At 37.3% G+C, this 25,889-nt stretch overlaps 1 protein-coding gene across 1 annotated transcript in view; it reads left to right on the plus strand.

The window, feature by feature from the left end:
- The window catches only part of LOC114650076 (uncharacterized), a 208,809-nt gene that overhangs the window by 139,877 nt on the left and 43,043 nt on the right, over positions 1 to 25,889 (plus strand). Inside the window, 1 exon segment of the mRNA XM_028799516.2 lies at positions 22,291 to 24,063. Coding sequence (XP_028655349.2) covers positions 22,291 to 24,063 — 1,773 coding nt within the window.

Raw genomic sequence — 25,889 nt, forward strand, 5'->3', positions numbered from 1 at the left:
GTACAGATCAGAAAACACATCATTGCACAGTGAAGGATTTTATCATTTAAAATCAGTAATTTATTGAGTTGAACAACAACTTTTCTTAAATTAGAAGACAGCCTACAAACTAGTTTACAGGTCCTGTGCACAGTATAGCATTGTGACATCACTGCCATTCCCTTGCTTTTCTTGTCTTCAGAACTGCCTAAGGTAGAGCATGTGTGGGACACCACCTACAATCTGCCAAACACTTCTTCCCTACAGGAGTAATTTCATAGGAAATGTCTTTTCTGAAAGTCCCAAAAAGCACACTTCTGGATTTCACTGTATACACGCATGATACTTTGACAGAATGTCAATAGTTAGTAGTGTGCCGGTATCTGAAGCTGTGTCTAATATAAACTGTGTAAAGTGTATGTGTCAGAAGTAATTTTTTCCTTTCTTTATACCTAGAGGAAAAATAAAGTTGTTTTAGGAACACAACTAGGAAATTCAACACTTGTTAAAATAAGAGGCGCTATACACTCTTTGCATACAATTATTAGGCAAGTCAGCATTCTGACCTTATTATTTCTGTGCATATTTTACACTGAATGCTTATTGGTTGTACTCATTTTTACTCGGTGATATGTCATTGTTTAATGAATGAGGGTGTAATTTAAAGTGATTAACACCTCATATTAAGGTGTGCATAATTATTAGGCAGCTTCATAATCTCAGATAGAATGTTTCACTGAAAAGTCAGAAATTGTAAAATGTCTTCAGACTGATGTAACACTCAGGAAATTTCTAAACTATTAAGGAGTGACCATCGGACAATCAAACATTTTGTTGCTAATAGTCAGCAGGGTATCAAAAATACATAGAGAGAAAAAGGTGCAAATTAATTGCCAAAGACTTGAGAAGAATTAAACATGAAACTACCAGGAACCCATTAATCTTCAGTGCCTCCATATTCCACAACTGAAACCTACCTAGAGTGTCCAGAAGTACAAGGAGTCTAGTGCTTAGAAACATGGCAAAAGTAAAGACTGAAACACTACCACCACCGCTAAATAAGATTCACAAGTTGAAGCATCAAGACTAGGCCAAGAATTACCTGAAGACTGATTGTTTTTTCAAAGGTTTTATGAACAGATTAAATTAGAGTGACTCATCATGATGGACCAGACAGATGGGCCTGTTGCTCGATCGCTAGTGGACACAGGGTACCAGTTAGAGTCAGGTGCCAACAGTTTTCAGTGGTTGGTATTGGCTGCTATCATTAAGGATGTGCTAGATGAACATTTTTGTGTTGAAGATGAACTAAAAATCAACTAGACCTCTTGTCAGTTTCTGAAAGATCCTTTCTTCAAGCAATGTCACAGTGTGAAATAGGAAGAAATCAGTAGCATTCAAAAAGACCATGGCCTTTATGCAGGTCAGTGCTCCATGGAATGCATCCAAGGACTCCACTGTTTAGCTAACAAACAAAGGCCTCAAAGATTACTGGACCTGGTTGAGAACTTATGGGCCCTTCTGAAATGTGAGATTTACATGGAGGGACAATAGTAAACTTTGAATAGCATTTGGGAGGCTGTAGTTGGAGCTTTGGTAAAAGTTCATCATGAACAGATCAAGAAGCTGACAGATTCTACAGTTACTGAAAGGAAGGTTGGCTAAATTAGTCACTGAATATTTTTTAAAGGACAAAATGTTATTTTTTAATTGTTATTTGTCATTTTATGCTACTTATTTGTTACACTTATTGTAAAACCTGAGAATAAACAATTGAGTGTGGTAGGGGATTATTTGGTTTTAGTTTAGTTTAGTTGCTTAAAAATTCTGCACAATTGTGTAATACTGTAATTGTACCCACTTAATATTTTCCCCTGAGAAAGACAAAACTTGCCTTTCCCTTGTTAAACATTCAGGTCTGATGTAAAATAAAATTTTGGATTGAGTGAGAGCGTTGTTTTTGATCAAGATTAAAATGAATCCTGAGGAATACCATTTTCCTAATAATTGTACACACAGTGTATAAAGTGCGTTGCATTAAAAGAAAACTGAAAATTTAAAGCACAAATAATAGTGCAGTATTTCGTGGGTATTGGATATTAAGTGATTAGTGAATTTCAGGTTGTTTTCCTAATTTTTGTAACAAAGACATTACTCAAAACTCCATTGGTTAGTGAGCAAAACAAATTACTTTTTCCAGCGAACACTTTTTATTTGGGGATGGGGGGTGGGGATTGGCAGAGAGACACATGGACAACAAACAGAGAAATCTTTTCTTCTGCATGTTAGAGTTATTTTTTATAGCACTGTAATTTATCTGTCTGCCAAATTTCAATGCAAGTTGGTTTTTAGTCACTCTGGTCATGGTACTCTCATGATGGATGTTAACTTCAGTTTAGTGCAGCTACCAAGTGAAAGACTTGCTTGTTTCATGACAGATTTATGGTTTAAAGGTCAACTGCAATAAAATAAGCCAAATGAGCATGGTTTGTGAAGGAATGAGAAAAAAAATAAAGTATAACAAAGTGTTTCAGTCAAACATCTCCTTTCCTGTGGTTTGTTTTCCCAGCAGGTTAAATATCTAAATTAGTATTATCTTAAAACTCCTTCTGAGATGCTTCCGGTTTGATTTCATATACAGATGATCCTGCTAATACAAGAGATATGAATGATGAAATATTTTTAAAAATGTATGCAAATTGAAATTCTGAATGTGGTTCAGAATGTTTTTAGGACACTTCAGGTAGGTTGTTTTGGTTTACAAAAAGAGCCTCATGGTGATTCACTATTTAGTACTGGTATCTCAAAGCACCAAGGTGACTAGGCTTGAATATCAGCTCAGTCACTGTCTTGAATTTCATTTGGATCCTTGTCTTTGTGTCATTTGCACATTTTCTTCATGGGTTTGTGAGGTTTTCTCTAGATACTCTAGAGAAGCATGTTAGTTTAGTTGGACATTCAGAATTGTGTGAGTTTGGGTATGTGTGTTGGTGTATGGATTCGTTTATATTTAACACTCAGAACGTGTACACATCATGGGTGCCGTGCATGCCCAGCATTCATTTGATGCGTCCTCTGAAGATGTCCTCAGAAATTAACATGGATGCATGCGCAAGTTGTAGTCCCAGCAAAAAGTTGAGGGGCACAGTGTGATAAAAGTTGGAATGTGACATCAGAGTCTCTGTTTATTGTCTACATGTGACAAGCCGCTTTGAGGATCCTCTGGGATCGATGTGCCTGCTTCAATGTTTGATGAATAGTTTGATGTGGAAAAGCAAAATGCCGATATACAAATGCATTCGTGGTGCTTTTATATAGCATTTCATATTCCCCATTGTAATGACAAGATACATTTTAAAGGTCTCACATACTATCTTCTGTGCCATCTTTTTTTTTTTTTTTGCATCTTCACAACAGCAACAGAATGCACAGCACTGTATTTGAGCCACACAGAAAAAAAATAAGGACACAGTGAAAAGGTGTATTTTGTGATTAAAGTGGAAATTCTGGCTTTAATCTCGAAATGTCCACTTTAATCTCGTAATTTACTTTATTGTTAAAGTAAACTGTCGTAAACCCAGTTGTTAATCGCTACTTGTTTCTGGTGCTTCCTACTGACCTGACAGCAGTGGCAAGCAAAAATAGATCACCACACAGATCACATTAAATATATGATATTCCAACTCTCTGCACATTTAGAATCCTTAGATTTATACTTGATATCACTTTCATGATGAAATGCCTTAAAGTATGTATGTTATATTTTACAGATAAATTGTTAATTTCATTTAAATAATGAATACTTTTAATTACACACATGGGGGTGACACAGTGGCGGAGGGGTAGCGCTGCTGTTTCGTAGGGAGTCACGTCACTGGTATTCCCTGCCTGGAGTTTACATGTTTTCCTGCTGGGTTTCCACAGTGTGCTCCGGTTTCCTTCCAAAGATATGCAGATTTGGGGATTTGGTGATGCTGAAATGATGCTAGTGTATGTGAGTGCTTATATCCACCTTGCGATGAGCTGATGCCCCTTCCAGGGATTGTTTCTGCCTCGTGCCCAATGCTAGCTGGAATGGGCGCATCCCTGGATTGAAGGATATAATCATTAAACATCCTTTTCAGAGATATTTCGGCAAGGTGTCCTTGGAATTTAATGGATGTTTCCGTCAATTCACAACACAGCAAAGCCGAATGTTTTCTCACCGTGATGATATTTTGCACTGCCACCTGGTGGAAGCTTCCAGATTTACATAAAGTATGCGCACAAGTATCTCTTATATATATTTCTCTTCTGGTTCGTCCTGCTTCCACTTCAATACCGGTCCCACCCACACGCAGCCGACACGGCATTTCTCCATTCCTATTCGTCCTCTTCCAAACCCTTCCCCACGCTGCCTGCGGCTCCTCTTCAAAACCGGTCCCGCCTACGTACAGCCGACACGGCATTTTCGATTCCTATTCCTCCTCTTCGAAATCCTTCCCCACGCTGCCTGCAGCTCCTCTTCAAAACCGGTCCCGCCCAAACGCAGCCGACTCGGCATTTCTCGATTCCTATTCGTCCTCTTCCAAACCCTTCCCCACGCTGCCTGCGGCCTCCCATACACCTTACTATTTTCGTTGTACTGCAATGGTTGTTTCCTATGCCTTTGTTATAAAATGAACGACAGTATCTTCTCTGTCGACAGGTTTTTGTACAACGTCATCTTATGGTTTACCCACTTTTATTCCCTTATGGAGACATTGGCTGGCACAAAGATTTACAACATGTTCCCAATAAAAGAAGCGGCAAGCGAATAAGGCTTACTCAATGCCAATTTTACGCGTACAGGTTAGCAATGAGGAATACATTTAGTATTTTGCACTCCAGTGACAAACTGTTCCAGCAGTACGTCGTAGATGCGTAAGTTAAAACAGAGGGCACCCGTCTCAACTATCTCAGATTAGATCAACAAGATCTGCGTGTGGAACAATACAAAGGACTATCAGATGCACTGCAAGCAAACGCTGAAAATAACAACATACGTGTAGGCAAAATGATTATATTACCATCCACATTTCCAGGAAGTCCAAGATACATGCAACAAAACTAATGGCAGAACTACCCTCTCAATGTTTACCACAACAATAAGACCCAGTTGCTCAGCTTTACAATGATATTAATTTCTCAACTGAGACTCCCCAAGAACTTGCTGCAAGAGCAATACTGAGAGTCACAAACGACGATTCTCTACATATTAACAACAAACTTCTTGATCTTATACAGGGTGAATAAGTGACCTTCAAGAGTGTAGATACAGTAGTCAGTGACGATCCTAATGATCAACTAACGTACCCACAGGAGTTTTTACACACCCTCACACCAACTGGCATGCCTCCCCATATCTTTCATCTGAAGTTGGGAGCTGTTGTTATGCTCCTCCGAAATATGCCATCAAAAGGTCTTTGCAACGAAACAAGACTCGTCATTTCCTGAATACATACAGATATTATTGAGTGCAAACTGATCGCTGTCCAAAATTCTGAAACAATCTTCATTCCCAGAATCTCTCTCCTTCCTTCCGACACCAATCTCCCTTTTACATTTAAACGCACCAAATTCCCACTCAGACTCACCTTCTCCATGACTATCAACAAGTCCCAAGGACAAACGTTTGCAAAGATATGCGTTAATCTACAACAACCAGTCTTCAGCCACGGTCAGTTGTATGTGGCTTTTTCTAGGGTTAGATCTTTCGACTCATTATCTGTCGTCTCCACCAAAACACCTATTCACAACTACATCTTTTAAGAAGTATTTATTTCTTCTTGATTTCTCACCGTTTTCCGTTCCTATTCTTACACCGCCATATTCTACGGCGGGCGTCCAGTAGTGAACAGTAAAATGCTTGCTTAGCAGTAGCGTCCTCTGGGTCATGTGTTGCATCGCGTAAAGTATAAACCTGGCCTGTGGGTTGGTTTCCACAGTTGCCTTGGACACCAGCTCTCTTTGTTGAAAAACTGGATTAAGTGAGTTTGAAAAGGAAAGATTTGTTTATAAGTAGTGCATTGCTTATTGTTCATTTTTCTTAAACACTTCAGTTCAAAGCATTATGATTAACATTGTCAAAATTAGGTTCATTGCTACAGTTTTTATCTATTATTTTAGTGAGATAGTGAAATCCTAATGTTGTTGAAATAGCAAAACTCAAAGATTTTAACAGTAATATGCGGGAAAACATGTTTTTTGTAATTACGCTGTTACTGCTTAAAATTAACAATTATGTGTGGCCACATACAGTAGCACTTACGTTGCTTTTGTTATCCTGTTCATACCTTGTTTTTTCATTATTTATCCAGGCATCCATTTATCTCAGCAAGCATCAGGAATAGCCATTTTCGTAACATATTTTTTATTGTATAGCATGAGGGAGAACAATAATCCTAGATGCTATGCCAGTTCATTTTAAGGCACATCCATATACACCGATACCATGTCAGTTTAGAATCACCTATTAAGCTAAGCTGTATTTCTTGCTATTTGAGAGGAAGCCATAGCTGAAAATACCCAACAAAATAATAATATACAGTCTTCACACTAACATTCAGATAATATACAGTCTTCACAGTGAGAGTGACTGGGCCAGGAATCAAAACCAGGTCCCTGGAGGTCTTAGGCAGCATCCAGAAACAATGCATACCTATTTAAGTATACTCTACCAACAATGACAAAAAAAATAAATTTGATACAATTGAATACAATGTGTCATTACATTACATTAAAAATTAAACATGCATAGATCACATAATCAGTGATAACACTGTTAGTTATTTGTTGTTCTTGGTGGTAATTACAAATGGAAACCTAGTTTTGCAAATTCAAGAATGTAATTTCAATTTGACACCTGTTTACATTGCTGTCTTATTATTAAGGCCATATGTTTTCAGATCTCTGAAGTTTGTTGCATACTAAGCAATGAACATTAGACTAAAATTATTATACTAAAATTCATTCTATCTAAATTATCCTTTTAATTTGTTGGAAAAATGACGGAATTGTGTAAACTACATTTAACATACAGTAAATCTGAGAAAGGTTATAAATGATATTACTTTCGGCAGTGTTCACAGAAGTAGATAACAAATACTCACATCAACTGAAATCCCTGCCCTGTCCCAAAAATATACTGAATCCTTTTAACAGGACTTGAGACCAAGGCTCAAAATCAGATCCATTCAATATTTAGCCCTGCACTCCAAGTTTAATTGGGGTTTAAAAATTGCTCAGAAATTCATTGCATATTTAGCATGTTAACAGTCATCTTTTAGCCTTTTTTTCAAAAATATTGAAGCATCAGTTTAAAATGTCACATATGCAAGTGAACTCTTCATATATATCAATACTTTTAAGTTCACAAAAAAATTGTGTTTGGATTTTGGAGGTTTTTGCAAAGCCTTTGATGCCCATTTTTGCGATTCTTTTGGGTTTCTGAATGACTGAAGGTTATGTAGAAATACTGATTATTTCTAAAGATCACTAAAATGTAATCCAGGCAACTGAATGTTATGTTTGTTTTTCTCATTGAATAAGGTTGGAAGCATGTGCTGATTACAGCAGCACCACACTGGAAATATGCTGAATATTACTTAAACACTCACACATTCTTATAATACGTAAAAACTGAAACAGTTGTTTCTGTATGGGATGTCAGCATTGTTGACATGCTCTGTGCGTGTGTCTTGGTGTGTTATACTGTATATCCATCAGCTAACGGACCGTGACACAAGCAGTGGAGTAGAGAATCCTAGTTCTGAGGCGTGCTCAAACCAACACTGTTGGTGTTAAAAGACTGTTGTAGTTATGAAGTCATCTCCCATTATCAGTTAACTGTAACTGTTAACAAATATCACTTTTGAAAACAGTTTTTTGTAAACTGTTTTTAGGAGGCCCAGACCCCTCATGGACCCCGTGATCATCAGAGGTGACTGTGTGCAGATGGTGCAGACCTATAAATACCTGGGAGTGCAGCTGAATGATAAATTAGACTGGGCTGCCAATACTGATGCTCTGTGTAAGAAAGGACAGAGCCGGTTATACTTCCTTAGAAGGCTGGCGTCCTTCAACATCTGTAATAAGATGCTGCAGATGTTCTATCAGACGGTTGTGGCGAGCGCCCTCTTCTATGCGGTGGTGTGCTGGGGAGGCAGCATTAAGAAGAAGGACGCCTCACGCCTGGACAAACTGGTGAGGAAGGCAGGCTCTATTGTTGGCATGGAGCCGGACAGCTTGACATCTGTGGCAGAGTGACGGGTGCTCAGCAGGCTCCTATCAATTATGGAGAATCCACTGCATCCACTAAACAGTGTCATCTCCAGACAGAAGAGCAGCTTCAGCGACAGACTTCTGTCACTGTCCTGCTCCACTGACAGACTGAGAAGATCGTTCCTCCCCCAAACTATACAACTCTTCAGTTCCACCCGAGGGGGGGGGGGTAAACGTTAACATTATACAAAGTTATTGTCTGTTTTTACCTGCGTTGTTATCAATCTTTAATATTGTTTTTTGTATCAGTATGCTGCTGCTGGAGTATGTGAATTTCCCCTTGGGATTAATAAAGTATCTATCTATCTATCTATCTATCTATCTATCTATCTATCTATCTATCTATCTATCTATCTATCTATCTATCTATCTATCTATCTATCTATCTATCTACAGTGGTGTGAAAAACTATTGGCCCCCTTCCTGATTTCTTATTCTTTTGCATGTTTGTCTCACAAAATGTTTCTGATCATCAAACACATTTAACCATTAGTCAAATATAACACAAGTAAACACAAAATGCAGTTTGTAAATGGTGGTTTTTATTATTTAGGGAGAAAAAAAAATCCAAACCTACATTGCCCTGTGTGAAAAAGTAATTGCCCCCTGAACCTAATAACTGGTTGGGCCACCCTTAGCAGCAATAACTGCAATCAAGCGTTTGCGATAACTTGCAATGAGTCTTTTACAGCGCTCTGGAGGAATTTTGGCCCACTCATCTTTGCAAAATTGTTGTAATTCAGCTTTATTTGAGGGTTTCTAGCATGAACCGCCTTTTTAAGGTCATGCCATAGCATCTCAATTGGATTCAGGTCAGGACTTTGACTAGGCCACTCCAAAGTCTTCATTTTGTTTTTCTTCAGCCATTCAGAGGTGGATTTGCTGGTGTGTTTTGGGTCATTGTCCTGTTGCAGCACCCAAGATCGCTTCAGCTTGAGTTGACGAACAGATGGCCGGACATTCTCCTTCAGGATTTTTTGGTAGACAGTAGAATTCATGGTTCCATCTATCACAGCAAGCCTTCCAGGTCCTGAAGCAGCAAAACAACCCCAGACCATCACACTACCACCACCATATTTTACTGTTGGTATGATGTTCTTTTTCTGAAATGCTGTGTTCCTTTTACTCCAGATGTAACGGGACATTTGCCTTCCAAAAAGTTCAACTTTTGTCTCATCAGTCCACAAGGTATTTTCCCAAAAGTCTTGGCAATCATTGAGATGTTTCTTAGCAAAATTGAGACGAGCCCTAATGTTCTTTTTGCTTAACAGTGGTTTGCGTCTTGGAAATCTTCCATGCAGGCCGTTTTTGCCCAGTCTCTTTCTTATGGTGGAGTCGTGAACACTGACCTTAATTGAGGCAAGTGAGGCCTGCAGTTCTTTAGACGTTGTCCTGGGGTCTTTTGTGACCTCTCGGATGAGTCGTCTCTGCGCTCTTGGGGTAATTTTGGTCGGCCGGCCACTCCTGGGAAGGTTCACCACTGTTCCATGTTTTGCCATTTGTGGATAATGGCTCTCACTGTGGTTCGCTGGAGTCCCAAAGCTTTAGAAATGGCTTTATAACCTTTACCAGACTGATAGATCTCAATTACTTCTGTTCTCATTTGTTCCTGAATTTCTTTGGAACTTGGCATGATGTCTAGCTTTTGAGGTGCTTTTGGTCTACTTCTCTGTGTCAGGCAGCTCCTATTTAAGTGATTTCTTGATTGAAACAGGTGTGGCAGTAATCAGGCCTGGGGGTGGCTACGGAAATTGAACTCAGGTGTGATACACCACAGTTAGGTTATTTTTTAACAAGGGGGCAATTACTTTTTCACACAGGGCCATGTAGGTTTGGATTTTTTTTTCTCCCTAAATAATAAAAACCATCATTTAAAAACTGCATTTTGTGTTTACTTGTGTTATATTTGACAAATGGTTAAATGTTTTTGATGATCAGAAACATTTTGTGTGACAAACATGCAAAAGAATAAGAAATCAGGAAGGGGGCAAATAGTTTTTCACACCACTCTATCTATCTATCTATCTATCTATCTATCTATCTATCTATCTATCTATCTATCTATCTATCTATCTATCTATCTATCTATCTAACCCAAAGGACAAAACTGGGGCAACATTTATATACAGTTACACAAGAATCTCCGTATTCCTGAACTTGTCCACTTTCATTAATGACTTGCAACATGAGTTATTTAGGTCCGGTGCTATTTTAGGCTCTGTCAAACTCTTCCATTCACTTTTTAGACTGTCTAAAATATCATGTCATGCATATAATGCGTAATAATTTGTGAAGTACCTGATGGTTTAATTGTTAACGTTAATAAAGCTGTTTGCTGTTCAATCAAAAGTAAAGTTTGGTTTCTCCACTGATTTACCCCTTAGATCACTCTGGATTTATACTTTTCATATTGTAATTGTAATAATAAGGCAAATAGACTTTAGTAATCACAGTTCAGTGTAAATAAACAAAAATAAGCAGACTGCTCCGTTTAGCTTCTGGCTTCCTTAATAAATAATTACAACAATTCCCTCCACAGCTGTGTCCAAATATTATACTGTCTCAGCCTGTGGGAGTATACTGTTTTAATATATACAGAATGAAATATAAAAAGACAGCATTCTTTTACTACTTCAAAGCTAAAAGCCAAGGTCCTCTCAAAATATACTATGAAAAGAATATAAGATTTAAAGGAACATCTGAACTGTGTGGAGTTCTTCAACATCTAAAAAAATTGCTATTTTGTTCTCTTGAATACTTCTGTGAATCCTGGATTACAAGTTGTTTTTTCAGCTTTTTCTTTATTGTTCGTTTGTATTTTGTTTGTTCACCACCTTTCTTCTCAGTGTTGCTTGCTTTGACATCCAGCCAACTGTGACCTCAGAACTAATGATTAACTCATACCCTGCTGGTGTTTTCTTACACCTTTGTAATGTGCCTTGTGCGCCAGTTCCTCTGCTTTGTGCTGTCTTTACTATTAACTCTGTTAAAATCTGCTTTCCTACATTATGTCCATCAAGTACTATCTTATCCTTTCTTACTTTGATCTGATATCTCTGTTCCCCATATTTTACCCTTTTTTTACCTTGATCTGACATATTTGTTCCTGTTCTCTTTCCTGTGTGCTGCACCTTAGTTATCCTCTTTCTATAATAGTAACCTGCTGTGTTGCTCACTTTCTGTTTATTTCATTATTTCATAAAACCCTAACTATTTTATATGTGATGCTTTGTTTCTATCCTGCATATAAAACTACATTTTTTTATCTGCTAATGGGTCGACAGTAAAGTTTAATGAAGCTTACTTTTACTTTATAATCTTCCTTTTATTGGTACCCTTTCCAAGGCTGGGTAGATGGCACCGCTGCTTAGTTTGCCCAGTTTTAAACTGAATATATAGAAATTGTTTTAAAGCAACCATTGTTATAATCAATGGCACAAATCACTTTTAATTTACATAACACTGTAGTGCCTCAAGGCTAATACAACACCTTTCATAGTGAAAAGGAGCACTTCGAAGTAAATCACGCAGATACATTTTATATGGTAGAGAAAAAAGGTTCAGAAATAAGTGATTGATATTTATAATGCTTAGGATCACTCAACATCTTTCTTTGATGTGGCAGCCTGGTGGTTTTCAATGCAAATGTTCTAAACTGCTAGATACAGTGACTCTTCATTTTATTCCTCATTGTGCTTTTTGTTACAATATAAAAATCATAATATGACATTTTTGGAGACCATTATACCAACAAAATTGGACACAAGTTAGTAAAAACACCCTCAATGTGGTTCCAGTTTGGCGAAGGCCTTATTCACATACACTCACACAAGGCTAATCATTAACCTAATACCAGTATTTCTGGATATTGGAGGAAAACTGGGGCACCTAGAAAATATCCTACATGGACATGGAAGAACATTCAAACCCAGAACACTGGCTCTGTAAAGAAGCAACACTAACCATTCAATCTCTATACCACACATTAAAAACAAATAATAAATTAGTTTAATGCAGAGCCTTGCATGAGTCAGTGCACATAGTTTAACTTCAAGAAAGCGTGATGTGTTCATTTGGTTTAATTCAGAAAATGTTTGACTTCTGCTGGAAATCCACATTATTTGAACTTTTTATTTCATTTTTAGCACATATTCCCTATATTGGATTATGTTGTGCTTCTGCCTGTATTGGAAGTTACAAAACTGTTGCATTTAGTTTATTTGTTTAGCTCTTAAAAGGTAAACAATGCGTGCAAATTTTCAAACTAAAAATCCATTACAGTTAAATGGAACACTTGACACCTGGTTACAAGAAATCCTGTCTACTCTTTATTCTTTCTGCACTGTTTGTTTTTACAGAAAATTAAGTTTGACCAATAGGAAGAGTACTCCGCATTAACTGATCATGTTTGCGTACTTCAAAATATTCTATCCTTATATTGAACTATACATCAATCTGCCACTGTTGGCAATATGAAGTTAACCTGAGCACTCTGTACTTTGGAAAGCTCTCCGAATACTGTAATCACAGTGTTGTGGCAACATTTGTTTGGCAGGCAGTAGTTTCGTTCAATGAGCTCATGTTTGAGTAAGGTGGTTACATTGCGTTGGCTATCATAATGATTTAATGGTAAGCGTTTGTTATGTACTTAGTGTGCCATGGGTTGAAAAATGCAGAACACACAGAGAGGTGCTGGAAGTGATGCTCAGACCTTGGCGAGACAGAACTAGAGTATCTTAACCTGTGACACAGTGAATTACTAGTTCAATGTAGTACCTGCTTTTAGGAGCATAAAGGCAAACCTGCCCTGTGAAGTTGCACAAACAGGAGTTCATAAAGGTTTCTGCCCCCTCTCCTTGCCAACTTTCTTTATTGCAGGGCCCGCCAATTCCACCTTCCCTATATTTGGTAGGAAAGAAAGGAAGCAAAAGAGCATGTGGCCCTTACCAGTAATGGCATAGAGCTGGTTTGCTGGAAATATTTAACAGTTCCTGGTTCTATACTTAAGGTGTGAATTAAGAATATGATTTGCCCAGCATCAAGCAGTATTTCCAGGATTATTCATGCTTAGGCTACAGTGGTTGGTTAATGTGTGATCTCACAGACAGTGGTGTAGGGTATCCAACATAAACCAGTATTTTGGGTGATTGAACCATATAGTTGGAACAAAAACACATATTTTTGGAAGTGTGTGCATAAAAGATGTGATGGTTTATAGGGCTGTCAGCAGGAGAGTTGTGACCTTTGTTTGTAGACATTCTGTGAGAGGGGTGCTGATGTAGTTAGTGTAAATCTGGATATGCGATGGAGTTGTTTTGAAGACAGTAAGGAAGTTAGGCTATTTTAGTTCAGATGGAAGTACGAGCAAAGCAGTGATAGCCAGGGTGAGAGGTGCATGGATTCCGGCATAGAAAGGAAAAGTTTTAGAAAGCAATGTGAGGAATAGTATGCTCTGTGAAAGTAAGATGTGGCTGATGAAGGCAGAATATGAAGCAAAGCTGGAAGGAAAAGAGATAAAGATCAGGTGGATGTGTGGAATGTCTCAGAATATAAGAAAGGTAAATGCTAAGTTAATTGAAAGAAATGCTTTGGAGGCGATAGATGTTGTGCTGAGGAGAATCAAACTAAGGTCATATGGAGATGTGGAGTGAAAAGCAGAGGATTATTGGGTAAGCAGGTGTATCAAAATGAAGAAGAAGATATGAGAAGAATGGGTCCTCACCCAAAGGATGATGAAGACCATAGAGAACAGAATAAAAAAGATTTTAGGGGCATCTGACTAGCCCAGAAAATGGCTTGAAAACCAGTGATGATGGTGATGATACTGATGATGAAAATATGATGGACCTAGGAGCAAGAATTACATACATTTTTAGGAAGTCACTGCGCACTGTGGAATTTCCGAAGGACTGGAAAATGGCAAATATGGTCCCATTATTTAAAAATGATGACCGGGCAGATCCAAGGAACAATAGACCAGTGAGCTTAACATGCATCACAGGAAAATTAATGGAAGAAATTATTAAGGATAAGATTGAGGAGCACATGGCAAGTAGAGGAGTTTTTCTGAACAGTCAGCATTGGTTTAGAAGAGGGAGGTCATGTTTTACTAAAATTCTATGAGGAAGCTACAAAAGGATATGATCAAATTGGAGCTTATAATTTTATTTATTTCGACTTTTTTTATTTATTTCGACTTTGAGAAAGCATTTGATAAGGTGTTACATGAGAGGCTGGGCACCAAACTAAAAGAAGTGGGAGTTGAGGGTGTAAAATTGACTCCAACACAGGAAGCAGAGGGTTATGGTGCAATGGACCTTATCTGAATTGGCTGATGTTAAGAGTGGTGCTCCACAGGGGTCAGTGCTAGGGCCACTGCTATTTCAAATATATTTAAATGATTTGGATAGGAATATAAGTAACAAGCTGGTTAAATTTACAGATGATACTAAAATAGGTGGATTGGCAAATAATCTGGAATCTGTTGAATAATTACAGAGGGCTTGGACAGCATTCAGGCTTGTGCCGATATGTGGTAGATGAAATTTAATATCAATAAATGTAAAATATTGCATGTAGGAATTTGAAATGTTAGGTTTGAATGCACAATGGGAGGTCTGAAAATCAAAAATCTTCTTATGAGAAAGATTTAGGAGTCATATTGTACTTCACACTATCAACTTCCAGACAGCGTTCAGAAGCTAATAAGAAGGCTAACAGAATATTAGGTTATATAGCACGACGTGTGAAGTACAAGTCCAAGCAGGTTATCCTCAAGCTTTATAATGCACTCATCTGGAGTACTGTGTATAATTTTGGGCTCCAGGCGTGAAAAAGGACATAGCAGCAGTAGAAAAAGTCCAGAGAAGAGCAACTAGGCTGATTCCATGGCTACAGGGAATTAATTATGAAGAAAGTTTAAAGAATTGAGCCTTTTCAATTTAAGCAAAAGAAGATTAAGAGGAGACACAATTGAAGTGTTTAAAATAATTAATACAGTGGATTGAGACTGTTATTTTAAAATGAGTTGGAAACTTGTTAAGGATAACTTTTGCACAAACATTAGGAAGTTTTTCCTTATACAGAGAACCATAGACACATGGAATAAGCTACAAAGTATTGTGGTAGACAGTAAGACTTTAGGGACTTTCAAAACTAGACTTGAAGTTTTATTAAAAGAATTAAGTGGACAGGACTGGCTAGCTTTGTTGGGCTGAATGGCCTGTTTTCATCTAGATTGTTGTAATGTTCTAATGTGCCCTCCTTAGATATTGCAGGCACTGACACAATTCCCAGAAACTGCTAGTGAGTAAGAATATGCCACACCATCAGATGTAACATTAATACATGAATTACACACTCAAGCAAACTTAATAAAATGCCATTTTTAATTCTCAAAAGGTTAATGTAATTTATCCTTGCACTGCTCTATGAAATATAACTGATTTAAGCACAGCAGGGTGGTAGTTGTTATAATCCAACATGACATGATTTCATAGAGTAGTAAAAGAAATAGTGGTTTTGATTATTTTTTTCAGGTTTCTGGATGTAACACATAGGAAATTAAGTATTCTATTATTCTATAAATAAATTAATGGACATTGTGAGTGGTATAGAATAAAAATTAAATAGACAAGAAGACAGAGTTCAGTAAGTTTTCAAAAATCTGTTTATCCATTTCCAAAATGGCAGCCAGCAGCCTGAAGAAAGAGAACTTGTGTAGACTTTGACTTCTATTATAACCAACCACAGGTTTGCCTGTTATGAACCCAGCAGATTTTTTTTCCTCAACCACAGGATTCAGGAGAGCTGTGCCATTTCTGCTTGTCTTGGGCTTGGTATGCAAACAAAAACTCGAACAGAAAGATACAATTCATGTAAACAGAATTTATCTGTAATTGTTTATGGTCTGAATCTCATCAAGTAAACACTTGGAAATTTATAAAAGTTCATTACAGCATTTGAAGCCTTAGGATTCTCTTTTGCATCTCTATTCAAACCTGAACTTCCCTTAGATTGTTCGTCGTCTTTAAAGATAAAGAATGTGTATTTGTACTTTTAACTTGATGTTTTCTGACCAAATTCACCTCAGTTAAAATATAGATGTTGCTAGACCACTGCCTCTTTTTTATTTTGAGTACTGTCCTCAGAATATTCCTGATTTCAGATTGCATTATCTGTTGGTGATGTCAATCAGGGCAGCTATTAAAATTTTTAAACATCTTGAAATAAGCAATTCTTCATTACTAAGGATTATGTAACATGGTTAGAATGGCTGTAAAATGGCTGTTTTCTTTTTTGTAAATTTCTTTAAAAGCAAGAACAAGTATAATTACAAAAATTATGAACAATGGTCATTACCATTGTCTATCTCCATTCTACTTATTTTGCTAAAAACAAAAATTGCAATGAGATGTGCCTTTACACAAACTAATTTGTCACTTTGCTTTTTCCCCAACTGTTAGTTGCCGTTTGATAGTTGTAGCACAGGTGGGTCGCCATATAAATTGTGGATCAAAGATGGCCATTAATACAGCTAAATGCAAATCCAATGGCACAGCTGGTTAACACATACACAATGTATGTGCTGTAGCAAGATGCTGCCAGACTTATGCTGATTGGTGGGCATGGTATTCCTAGGATGGGTTCCCTGTAACACTTAAGCAAAACATGGCATGTTCAGTTAAGGCCACAAAGATCAATTTCAGCGTAATCACACCTCACATCTCCTGTATGCCTTCTTGAAATTATAGGAGAGATTTGCTGTGTAATTTGTTGTGTACACAGTTTCTACATTCTGATCTGTGAATGTAATTGTAGTACTCAGTTGCTGTCATCGATCTTTTGGTGCTTTCTTGGACCAGGGATCATCACCATTGTTTAGAGGGCACTTACTTTTTCAGTGATTTATGATTGACTTTTTTCCTGTCTATTAAACTTCATTCAAATCTGTTTGACATATTTGTTTTTATAATGTTTCTGGCAGTTGTGACAATCCTTTACATACATAGTCTTATGCAACATCGGTTTATGTTTAGTCACAGGTAAACTCCTTTGGTTGCAACAGAAGCTATTTGGATGTTTCATAGTAAAGTGAATTAATACTCAGGGAATCCATTGTTTCATTCACTTACTAATTTTTGAACTGTCCAATTATAATTTAGAATATTAAGTTTGGCACCATTATACACAAGGCTGGAGTCAATGCTGGGCAAAACAGGGCAGTACAAAGTGTAAGCACATATATTCACACACACACACACACACACACACACACACACACACTATGTCCTTCATTCTCACACATCCCTCGCTAACACTAGGCAAATTCAGAATCACTAATAAACTTAATCAGCATGTCTTTGATATGTGAACAGAAAATAGAATATCTGTAGGCAAACTCATGCAGACGAAAGAGGGTCATGCAAACTCTACATAGGAGCTGTTATTAAATTACTTGGGAGCTATGTGGCAGCACTTTAATAACCACCGTTCTGCCAATCTGGCATTTTCCGATTTTAACATCTAATTAATTTGCAAAAATGTGCTGTTTGAGATTTTTGGTCTTAATGAATGGAAAATAATTCTAGTTAATGCAATCTAGAAAAATGTACTTATAACTTCTGTGAAATACTTTCTACAAATTAAAGGCTACAACTTACAGATTAGAATGCCTGAATTTAGTAGCTCAAAAAGCTAAGTTAATGTCTACAATAGAAATATACTGTATATTCAATAACATTTTTTCAAAGTCAGATGAAGTGGCAAGAATAAACAAAATCTATTCACATTCAAGAAACATGATGACAATATACAGTACAGACACACTCCGATTTGGTAGACAATGCAGTATATAGTGCAAATGTCTGTTATAACTGCAGTTCCACATTCTAATGGTGTGTTCTATGAAGTAAAAGGGGCTGACTAGTATTCTTGATAACAGTGAGATCTTCAATATGACCACTCCAGTACTGGTTCTTTTTTCTGCACCTGTCTGGTGATGGTACTTGAGAGATTAAAATTATCAAATATAACGTTTCTAGATATGCAATATCAATGAAAAAGTGTTTAACATAATAACTGTTGTGCTACACTGTAGAACAGGATGCAGTCTGTCCCAGCCATAGGCTTACTGTGTGTCCTTGAGTGTACACTTAGTTTAAGCTACAAGTGCTCCAGTTGTAAACAGTTCTACTGCCCTTATAAAGTAACTTGAGGTGGTGTTCCCAATGAAAGTACACTGGACAATATAAATCTGTTTGTTTAAAACTAAAGTTCTGCATCTTTTTATATTAAATAATGAGTGAGTCTGCAGATTACTTGTTTTCAATGCAAAGCATCAGCTTCTGCTACAGTATGCTGATTATATAAGGAAATTTGCTAACTGTCTGCACCATGTCAGCGTTCATTTAAAATAATATGAAAAGCAAAGTACACTATGTGCAATTGAGGGGGTAGTATCAAGAGAGAGTACAAAGGAACACCCATTGTTCTTTTTATTGTTTGACTATAAATGTGCTATGACTGTGATTGGCAATTGTCACTTCCAGGAATGGTTCTATAATTGTGCCCATTACTGCTAGGATAAGATTACCAAAAAAGCCTTTCTAGCATAAATTACTAAAGTACTTTAAGGTGTATTGGAAATGCCATGTTTCCACTAGCACCAGGAACCAGACCAAAGCCAAATATATTTCAATTAAAGATCTGATTTTTTTAACATATTGAAGTTTCCCTTGCTCTTCATCTTTGTTAAAGTACATACCAAAGTACAAAAGTACATTTTGCTCTATTTTGAATAAAAAAGCAAGCCCTGCTTGAAAACAAAAAAAAAAACCCTAATGGCTAAAGCTAAGTGTTCAAAAACAGCAGGAGTAAAATTGTAGGTAATGTGCATGTTTGTTAAATTCATGATAACACAAGAGGTGAACCCATCAGCGACCTTGACATCACCATGGCCTTTTTGAAGTGATGTCAATCTGACTCAGGTTCCAGATGTGGTTTCCAGGAGAAAATGCAAGAGGAAAAGTGCCAATTTAGTTTTGTAAAACAAGTTTTATAATGATTACAAACATTTAGCCAATTTTTTTAGACTTTTCAGCAAAGTGTTTTCTTTTACAGTTATCTTTATTTGCCAGATGCCATGCTTTTATGGCAGTTCTCACAGATAAATTATTTTTTACATAAAAATCTATTACCCTCCTGTTGTGATAGCAGAAAGTGATTAGTTTCTCAGCCTGTCTTGGCAAATCAATTAGGCCATAACTCTGTTCCTGAGCATTGTTCACCCTCATTAAATTAAGAGTAGCAAGCAGAAATTCAGAGCAGTACTATAAAATGTGGGCTGTAATGCTGAGTGTTAAGGTTTGCTATCTTAGAAGCTTGTGAAATAAGTAACCACTATGGCTATCCTCGACAATCACTGAACAAATGTGCATGTTTTTAGCAACCTAAGCTCTCTTGGCAGAAAAGCCCAATGTCTACAGTAACACTAGCATAAACAAGCTTCATTAATTTCACTCAAGACTCACTTGACCCCTTCCCTGTTTAGTGTTATATATGTATTTTACTTGTACACTACTTTGTCTTTTCTCTCCATTGCTTACTTTTTGTTCATATTGTCTGTGCTTTCCTTTTTTTTTATTATAATGTTTGTAGTGCTTGTGAAGCACCATGTGTTTACTCCGAATGGCGCAATATAAAATAAAGGTTGATTGATTGGTGTATATCGAGTTGGGATAGTCTAGGCCATTCTTTTCCTCAAGGGCCTTTTAAGCCCCAAGGAAATCTAATTGTCCTTTCCCTGGTTGCTTTGATGATTAAGGGCGGGCCTTGCCACCCCCAGGACCTTAAATCTCCTCACTGGCTTTTGACTATTGTCCTACTGAGATGTGATATCTCCCAAATAAACAAGAAGGCGTCTTCTGGCTCGAGCCTTCCCCTCCATGTGTGAGCACGCCCAGCCCTCCCTAACAGCTCCGCAGACTAGTTCCCGGGAATAGCATTAGTGCTGAGGACTGCAAGTATGTGGCAGCTGCTGTAGCTGTGTCTCACTCACAGCATACTGTGGAAACCTGGATTTCTTATGGGAACTTTTCAGCTGCCATAGTGATGTGTAACCAGGTTAGTTTCAAGGACTCCTCTGAACTGCGGCTTTGTGCCGATTGGCTCCTGGAACTAAATCTCCCCGCATTGAGAAAAAAATCGTGGCATGTTAAAGCTCTTGTTAGAGCTCTGTCTCTCTTGTGCTTCACAAGGGAGTCATGAGTCTGGTAAGATCACCAGTCAATAGCTTTGTTTTTTTATGATTGTATGTCTTTTTCTTTTCTATCAGTGCTTGTTTATTGCAAAAAGTTTTAAAAGTAGATCAGAACTGCCTTTGCTGTTTACAGAGGCTGCTACTTTTGTAGGTGAGTTGTTTCTTATGATTGTTTATTCAGAGTGTGTTTCCGTACCATATGTCTAGAATATAATTTGATACTGACTGTTAAAGTTTTCAAACCTGTTGTTGTGACTCCTGTGATGTGCTGCATTGTAGGCAGACTTTATAGTGGATAATAAAGTGCCACATGTCAGTAACAGTTAATCTTTTAATAAATTTTCCATTATTTCTGAATGGTTATGATCTCTTAAATATAATGTGGTGCTTAGGGTTTCTAGAGTAGAGGCATATTTAAGAATGTTTTTATTAAATTTAAAAGATTTTTGTTTAGCACACTCTGATGGAGAGCTTGCAATTATTTTTACCCTGTGTCATTAGTTGACTCATGTTGCTCCATCTGAATAGGGCATTGCATTTAACATTTCTCTCCATTGCATTCTATTTTCACTGCTCTGAATCATTTGTATGCTTTAGGGTTATTCTCATTAGCACACCCTATGTATGGGATAAATGACTAATGGTCAAAATTGTAATGAAAATTAATAGTGATAGAGATGCTTTTTTTTCCTGTTTCACTATTAATCTTTTCGCATTTAGTGAAATGAAAAGAGAACTTGCCTCATATCATTTTAAGTTAAGTTTTCAACCTTTAGTAATGTTCCTTGCATATTGCCTTCAATATGATCCATATTCAACTTCAATACAATTTAAACACTAGAAGGCAATCAAGTAGAATTGGAAAACAGGAATCCTGGAATTTAATTCAGTGCATCTACTAAGTGCTTTTCACAGCTTCTCTTTCGTTGCTAAGGGGGCTTCACTTCCTGTTTCTCATCAGCTTCGCTTAACTACAGCAAACTTCACAATAAAGTGATAACAATAGACAACTGACGGTTAAGAAGTTCAGTTCATGGGTAATCTATTTAATTAGCATACAGGCTTTGAGCAAAGCGCCTTGCCCAGCTTGTTGTGTATGTGCATGCATTTAACCCCCTGCTGCCTAATAAAGTGCTCCTGTGCTTTCTGTACCTAACTTTTTTAATCATTCTATTTAAAATAGAGTTGTTTTATTTGTCTGATGTTTATTTTATTCAGTAGTATCAGTTGTGATCATATATAATTGTATATTTGCTTCAATGTCCTATGAAATGACTTTAGCGATATGAATTTCCTTCATATCAACTTTTCTAGGTCATTTTTATAAGCTATATGTATTTTAATACTGACCAGAATAAAAAATTGTTTCTCTAAATGGGCATATAAATAAAGCACATTCATTGCCACCTCGCTCATCAGTAAGTAAAACTTTTATGTGAATCGATTCAGTTTGCACTGTTGAATTGACCTTATATAAGAGTATGCCTATGAGTGTATTCAGGTAATATTTATGGCAGATAGTGTCACAATTAAACCTAACCCCTTTTACTCTTTCAGTTAGTTTCTGCCTCTTAAATAGTTAAACAAGCAGTGATCGTTGCAAGACCTCTTACATTTTCTCCAGTCACGTGAGAGCTTATTGTTGGGCTAATAATGTTCTTGGCATGTACAAAAGAATTGTATTCACTCTTTGTGACAGCCAATGTGTGAAAGACGATTTGCTAAATGCATCCTTTGTTTCCTTGTCGCAGGCAGTGCAATCCACTGAAGATCTGACCCCTTGTACCTCATGTGAGACTGAAAGAAAAGAAGGTGCCGCTGAGGAGGTGCTGCCGTCAGATGCAACAGCAAAAAGCAGCGGGTCACAACTGTGTGAGCACAGAGGAGGCAAACATGTCTATGAGAATGGAGAAAGCATAGCATCCTTTTCTACTGGTAGCTCCAATGGAGCGGCAGAGACTTTTTTAGCCATGGAGACTACTGAACCAAGCCCAGTTCATTTTAATGGCCAAAGTGGGCTGGAAAATTGTGTTCACTGCAGTGACTCTGATGAACAGGAGAATAAACTGAGTCCCTCAAAGATCATGCGTTTTTTCTCCACACCACAGAAACGAACAAGTTCCAACTGTGAGAGGCCACGTTCCCTCATCATGACTGGCACCTCCACCACTTGGAATGCACTGTCTTCCTTGAGGAAAATGGGCTCTTTCAAAAAGCTCAAGTCTTCTGTATTCCAAGGAATTCAGGATAAGGAGACTTCGGACGTATTAAATGAAGGAAACCTAGCTAACAAGCAGGCTATCAATGGTGTTTGTTTCAGGGTACAAAACAGTCATTTTTCATACTCTGGTACTGTACCGGATTTGAAGGGCACAGGGGATGGGTTAACATCAGATGGGTCTGATGTGGAAGAAAGAGATGATTCCTTCCTCAGGAATACTCATCGCTCCCTGAGTATTCGTCGAGCATATGGAACTGGACGAATTAATTTGCTGGATGGAAACAAAGGAGATGGCCACACTAACTGCAAAAGGTCCTTGTCACCTATTGCAGGTGAAATTGAGATCTGCGAACTCCCCAAGAAGGAGGTGGAGAACATTAAAGTAGTTTATCGACGAAGTAAAAGCACTGATAACCTTAACTTTCTTAGGAAAACCTCCTTTAAGCGGAAGTCGACCTCCAATCTTGCTGAACTCAAAGCAACAAATGAAAGCCAAAGAATAGAGAGAACTGTAAGCACTTCATCCATGGACTTGGATAAAATTAATAGTGGTTCAGAAAGACGGTCTAAAAGGTGGAAAAGCCCAATCCGAGCAAAAGATTTTGACCGAGTGTTTAAACTGGTTAGCAATGTAACAGATTCTGCCAAGAAAAAAGAAATTCTTCCAAATGATCAGACAAGCAGGGTGAGGCCAAATAGTCGGTTGCATGATGACTATTCAAGACGAGCCTCTTGTTCCAGTGAACAAGAGCGGAAACGTTGCCTCTCTCCTACCAGAAATCCAGTGAAATCTCAAACTAGTGAAAATCTCCAAAATGAAGTTAGCATTTTGCAGTCAGATTTGCCGGTTTCTGATGACACTGGCAAGGAGGTTCAGCCCTGCCTTAGCCCAGATGTCAATAGCCCACTCAGTCCTTTCAGCCCTTCCAGTGATAATAATGAGGTGTTCTTTTCAGAATCCAGCTGCGAACCTAAAAGTGATTCTCATTTTATCTTTGAAGCAGACCAGTCTGTCACACCATCAAGACCAACAGCTCCCAAACCTCAAAGCCCGAGCACTGAAAAAGTCAAATGTAACAGTACTTTGCACTCTCACAATCGGCACAGCACATTATCACTAAGTTCAATGGACAGTGATGGGAAAGCCGAGGGACATGTCCCCAAGATTGGAAAAAGTCCAGTATCTTTTCAGGATTTAGTACATACAGTTTATTATGATGATGCAAATGAAGACAGTGGAATAAGCAGTCATTCTCAGCTCAGCTTGAACATGGGTTCTGGGTGTGAAGAAAAGAAAGAGGAGGTAAGATTCTAGGATTTGAGTTCATTTTTAATCCTTAAATTAAAATTGGCTTTTCAACTGGACTTTCCAGTACTTTCACATTGTGATGACTTCAGTTTATTTGTTTGTCATAGAATCCATGTGCAGTACGAATTCTCAACAAACAATTAATTTTTGCTAGTTAGAATTTCTTTGAGAGTGATGTGATTGTCCTGCGGTCTAGTCGGAAGGTCAGTGACATCATTCTTTTTGTGTGCCACAGTTGTCATCTTTTATTATGTCTCCCTCTACTGACTAATGCTTGAAAATACACAGAAAAGAAAAGAAAAGCTGGAGATTGCATTTTTGAATTTCCCACAATGGTGAAGTGCAGTAAGTTAACTACATATATAGCTATTGTAATTTATGGCTGATCTCTGTCTAAATTGGTAAGAATATATTTATACACATGCACTTTGTAACATTGAGGTGTAATTTTACTTTTTTAAAATATATGAATTAATAGTTGGATAAAGTTTGGACATTGCAAGGAAAATGCAAGAAAGTTTTTAAAAAATTGGCTCATTTTTAAAATGTATTTGTCTTAACATCCACATTTATTTCAGATGAAATACTACCATTCTTTGGATTCAGAAAATATTCAGACTCCTTCACTTTTTTTATATTATGCTGTGCTGCAGCCTTTTGCTAAAATCTTTCCATAAACCAAAAAATTAGTTTCTAATTAGTAAGTTGATTAGTAAGCCTGAGGCCGCTGTGACCATTCAAAACAAAGATTGTCTACCCCTGCTGTATGCTGTTAACCTACTTGAACATAAAACCTCATACTATATTACTTTTCATTTGATGTTGAATACACTTTCTTTTTGTTACTCGAGAAGAAGCCAATTTACGTCATGCACGTTAATTTCTTTCACACATATTTACTTTCATATTTACATGCCAAATTTCCTGTCCAAGACCCCATTTTCTGTTGCAAGTGTGGAGTTTGATAAAAGGCAGCTAAGGCTAAGGTGCATGTTTAGTAAATCTTGCACAAAAGAATTATATTCTCTAGAATGTGTTCATCTCCTACTTGAGCACTTTGTAACAGCACTGAATTTTCCAGAAAATGCAATGCTGAAAGTTGGCATTTCTTATATTATTAGCAAAAATGGAAGCATCCCGTCTATAGTAAGTGTGATTATAATAAAAAATATATAAAAATCTATTGAGATTCTATAAAAATAAAAAATTTCCTATATATCCACAGTTACAGTGTTATGATCATTATGATCATTCTGGTCTTGTTAATTTAAGAAATGTAAAAAAAAAAAAACCAAAAGAATTGTTCACATATCCACAGAGAGCTCAATCACATTTTACCTGCCCAGATTGAAGACAACACTGCCATCTGCTGTCGTGTAGTCCAAAGAACGTAAGACTGTTCAATAGCATGAAGGTCATGTTACTCAGTTTATCTGTTTTGGTTTGCTAGCAGCTGAATGAGCCAGATTTTTTTTCACTTATTGACTTTCATCCACTCCAACTCTATGAAAAGAAGTCATTAAGTCATTATTGTTGATAGTTACAAAGTCATCTGAGATTGACATAAGGAGCACGTGTTTACCTCATGCAGGTCCCCCCCCCTGTGGCTCAGTGCTTTAGCATTTTAACTGTAAAGCATCACGTTGCAGTTTAGTCCTGACCCCTTGATTACCATGTGACCAAGTCAGTTAATATCATAGTGCACTCACTTTTTTTAAGCTGTTTTATTAAAGATCTAAGCATTTCTATTGTGGTGTTTTTTTATTTTCTAATTTTTGTTCTTATCCTGGAGCAGGACAGGGTCTTTGCTTTAGAGATTT

Source organism: Erpetoichthys calabaricus, chromosome 4 (assembly GCF_900747795.2).
Source record: "Erpetoichthys calabaricus chromosome 4, fErpCal1.3, whole genome shotgun sequence".
In the NCBI taxonomy this organism is placed as follows: domain Eukaryota; kingdom Metazoa; phylum Chordata; class Cladistia; order Polypteriformes; family Polypteridae; genus Erpetoichthys; species Erpetoichthys calabaricus.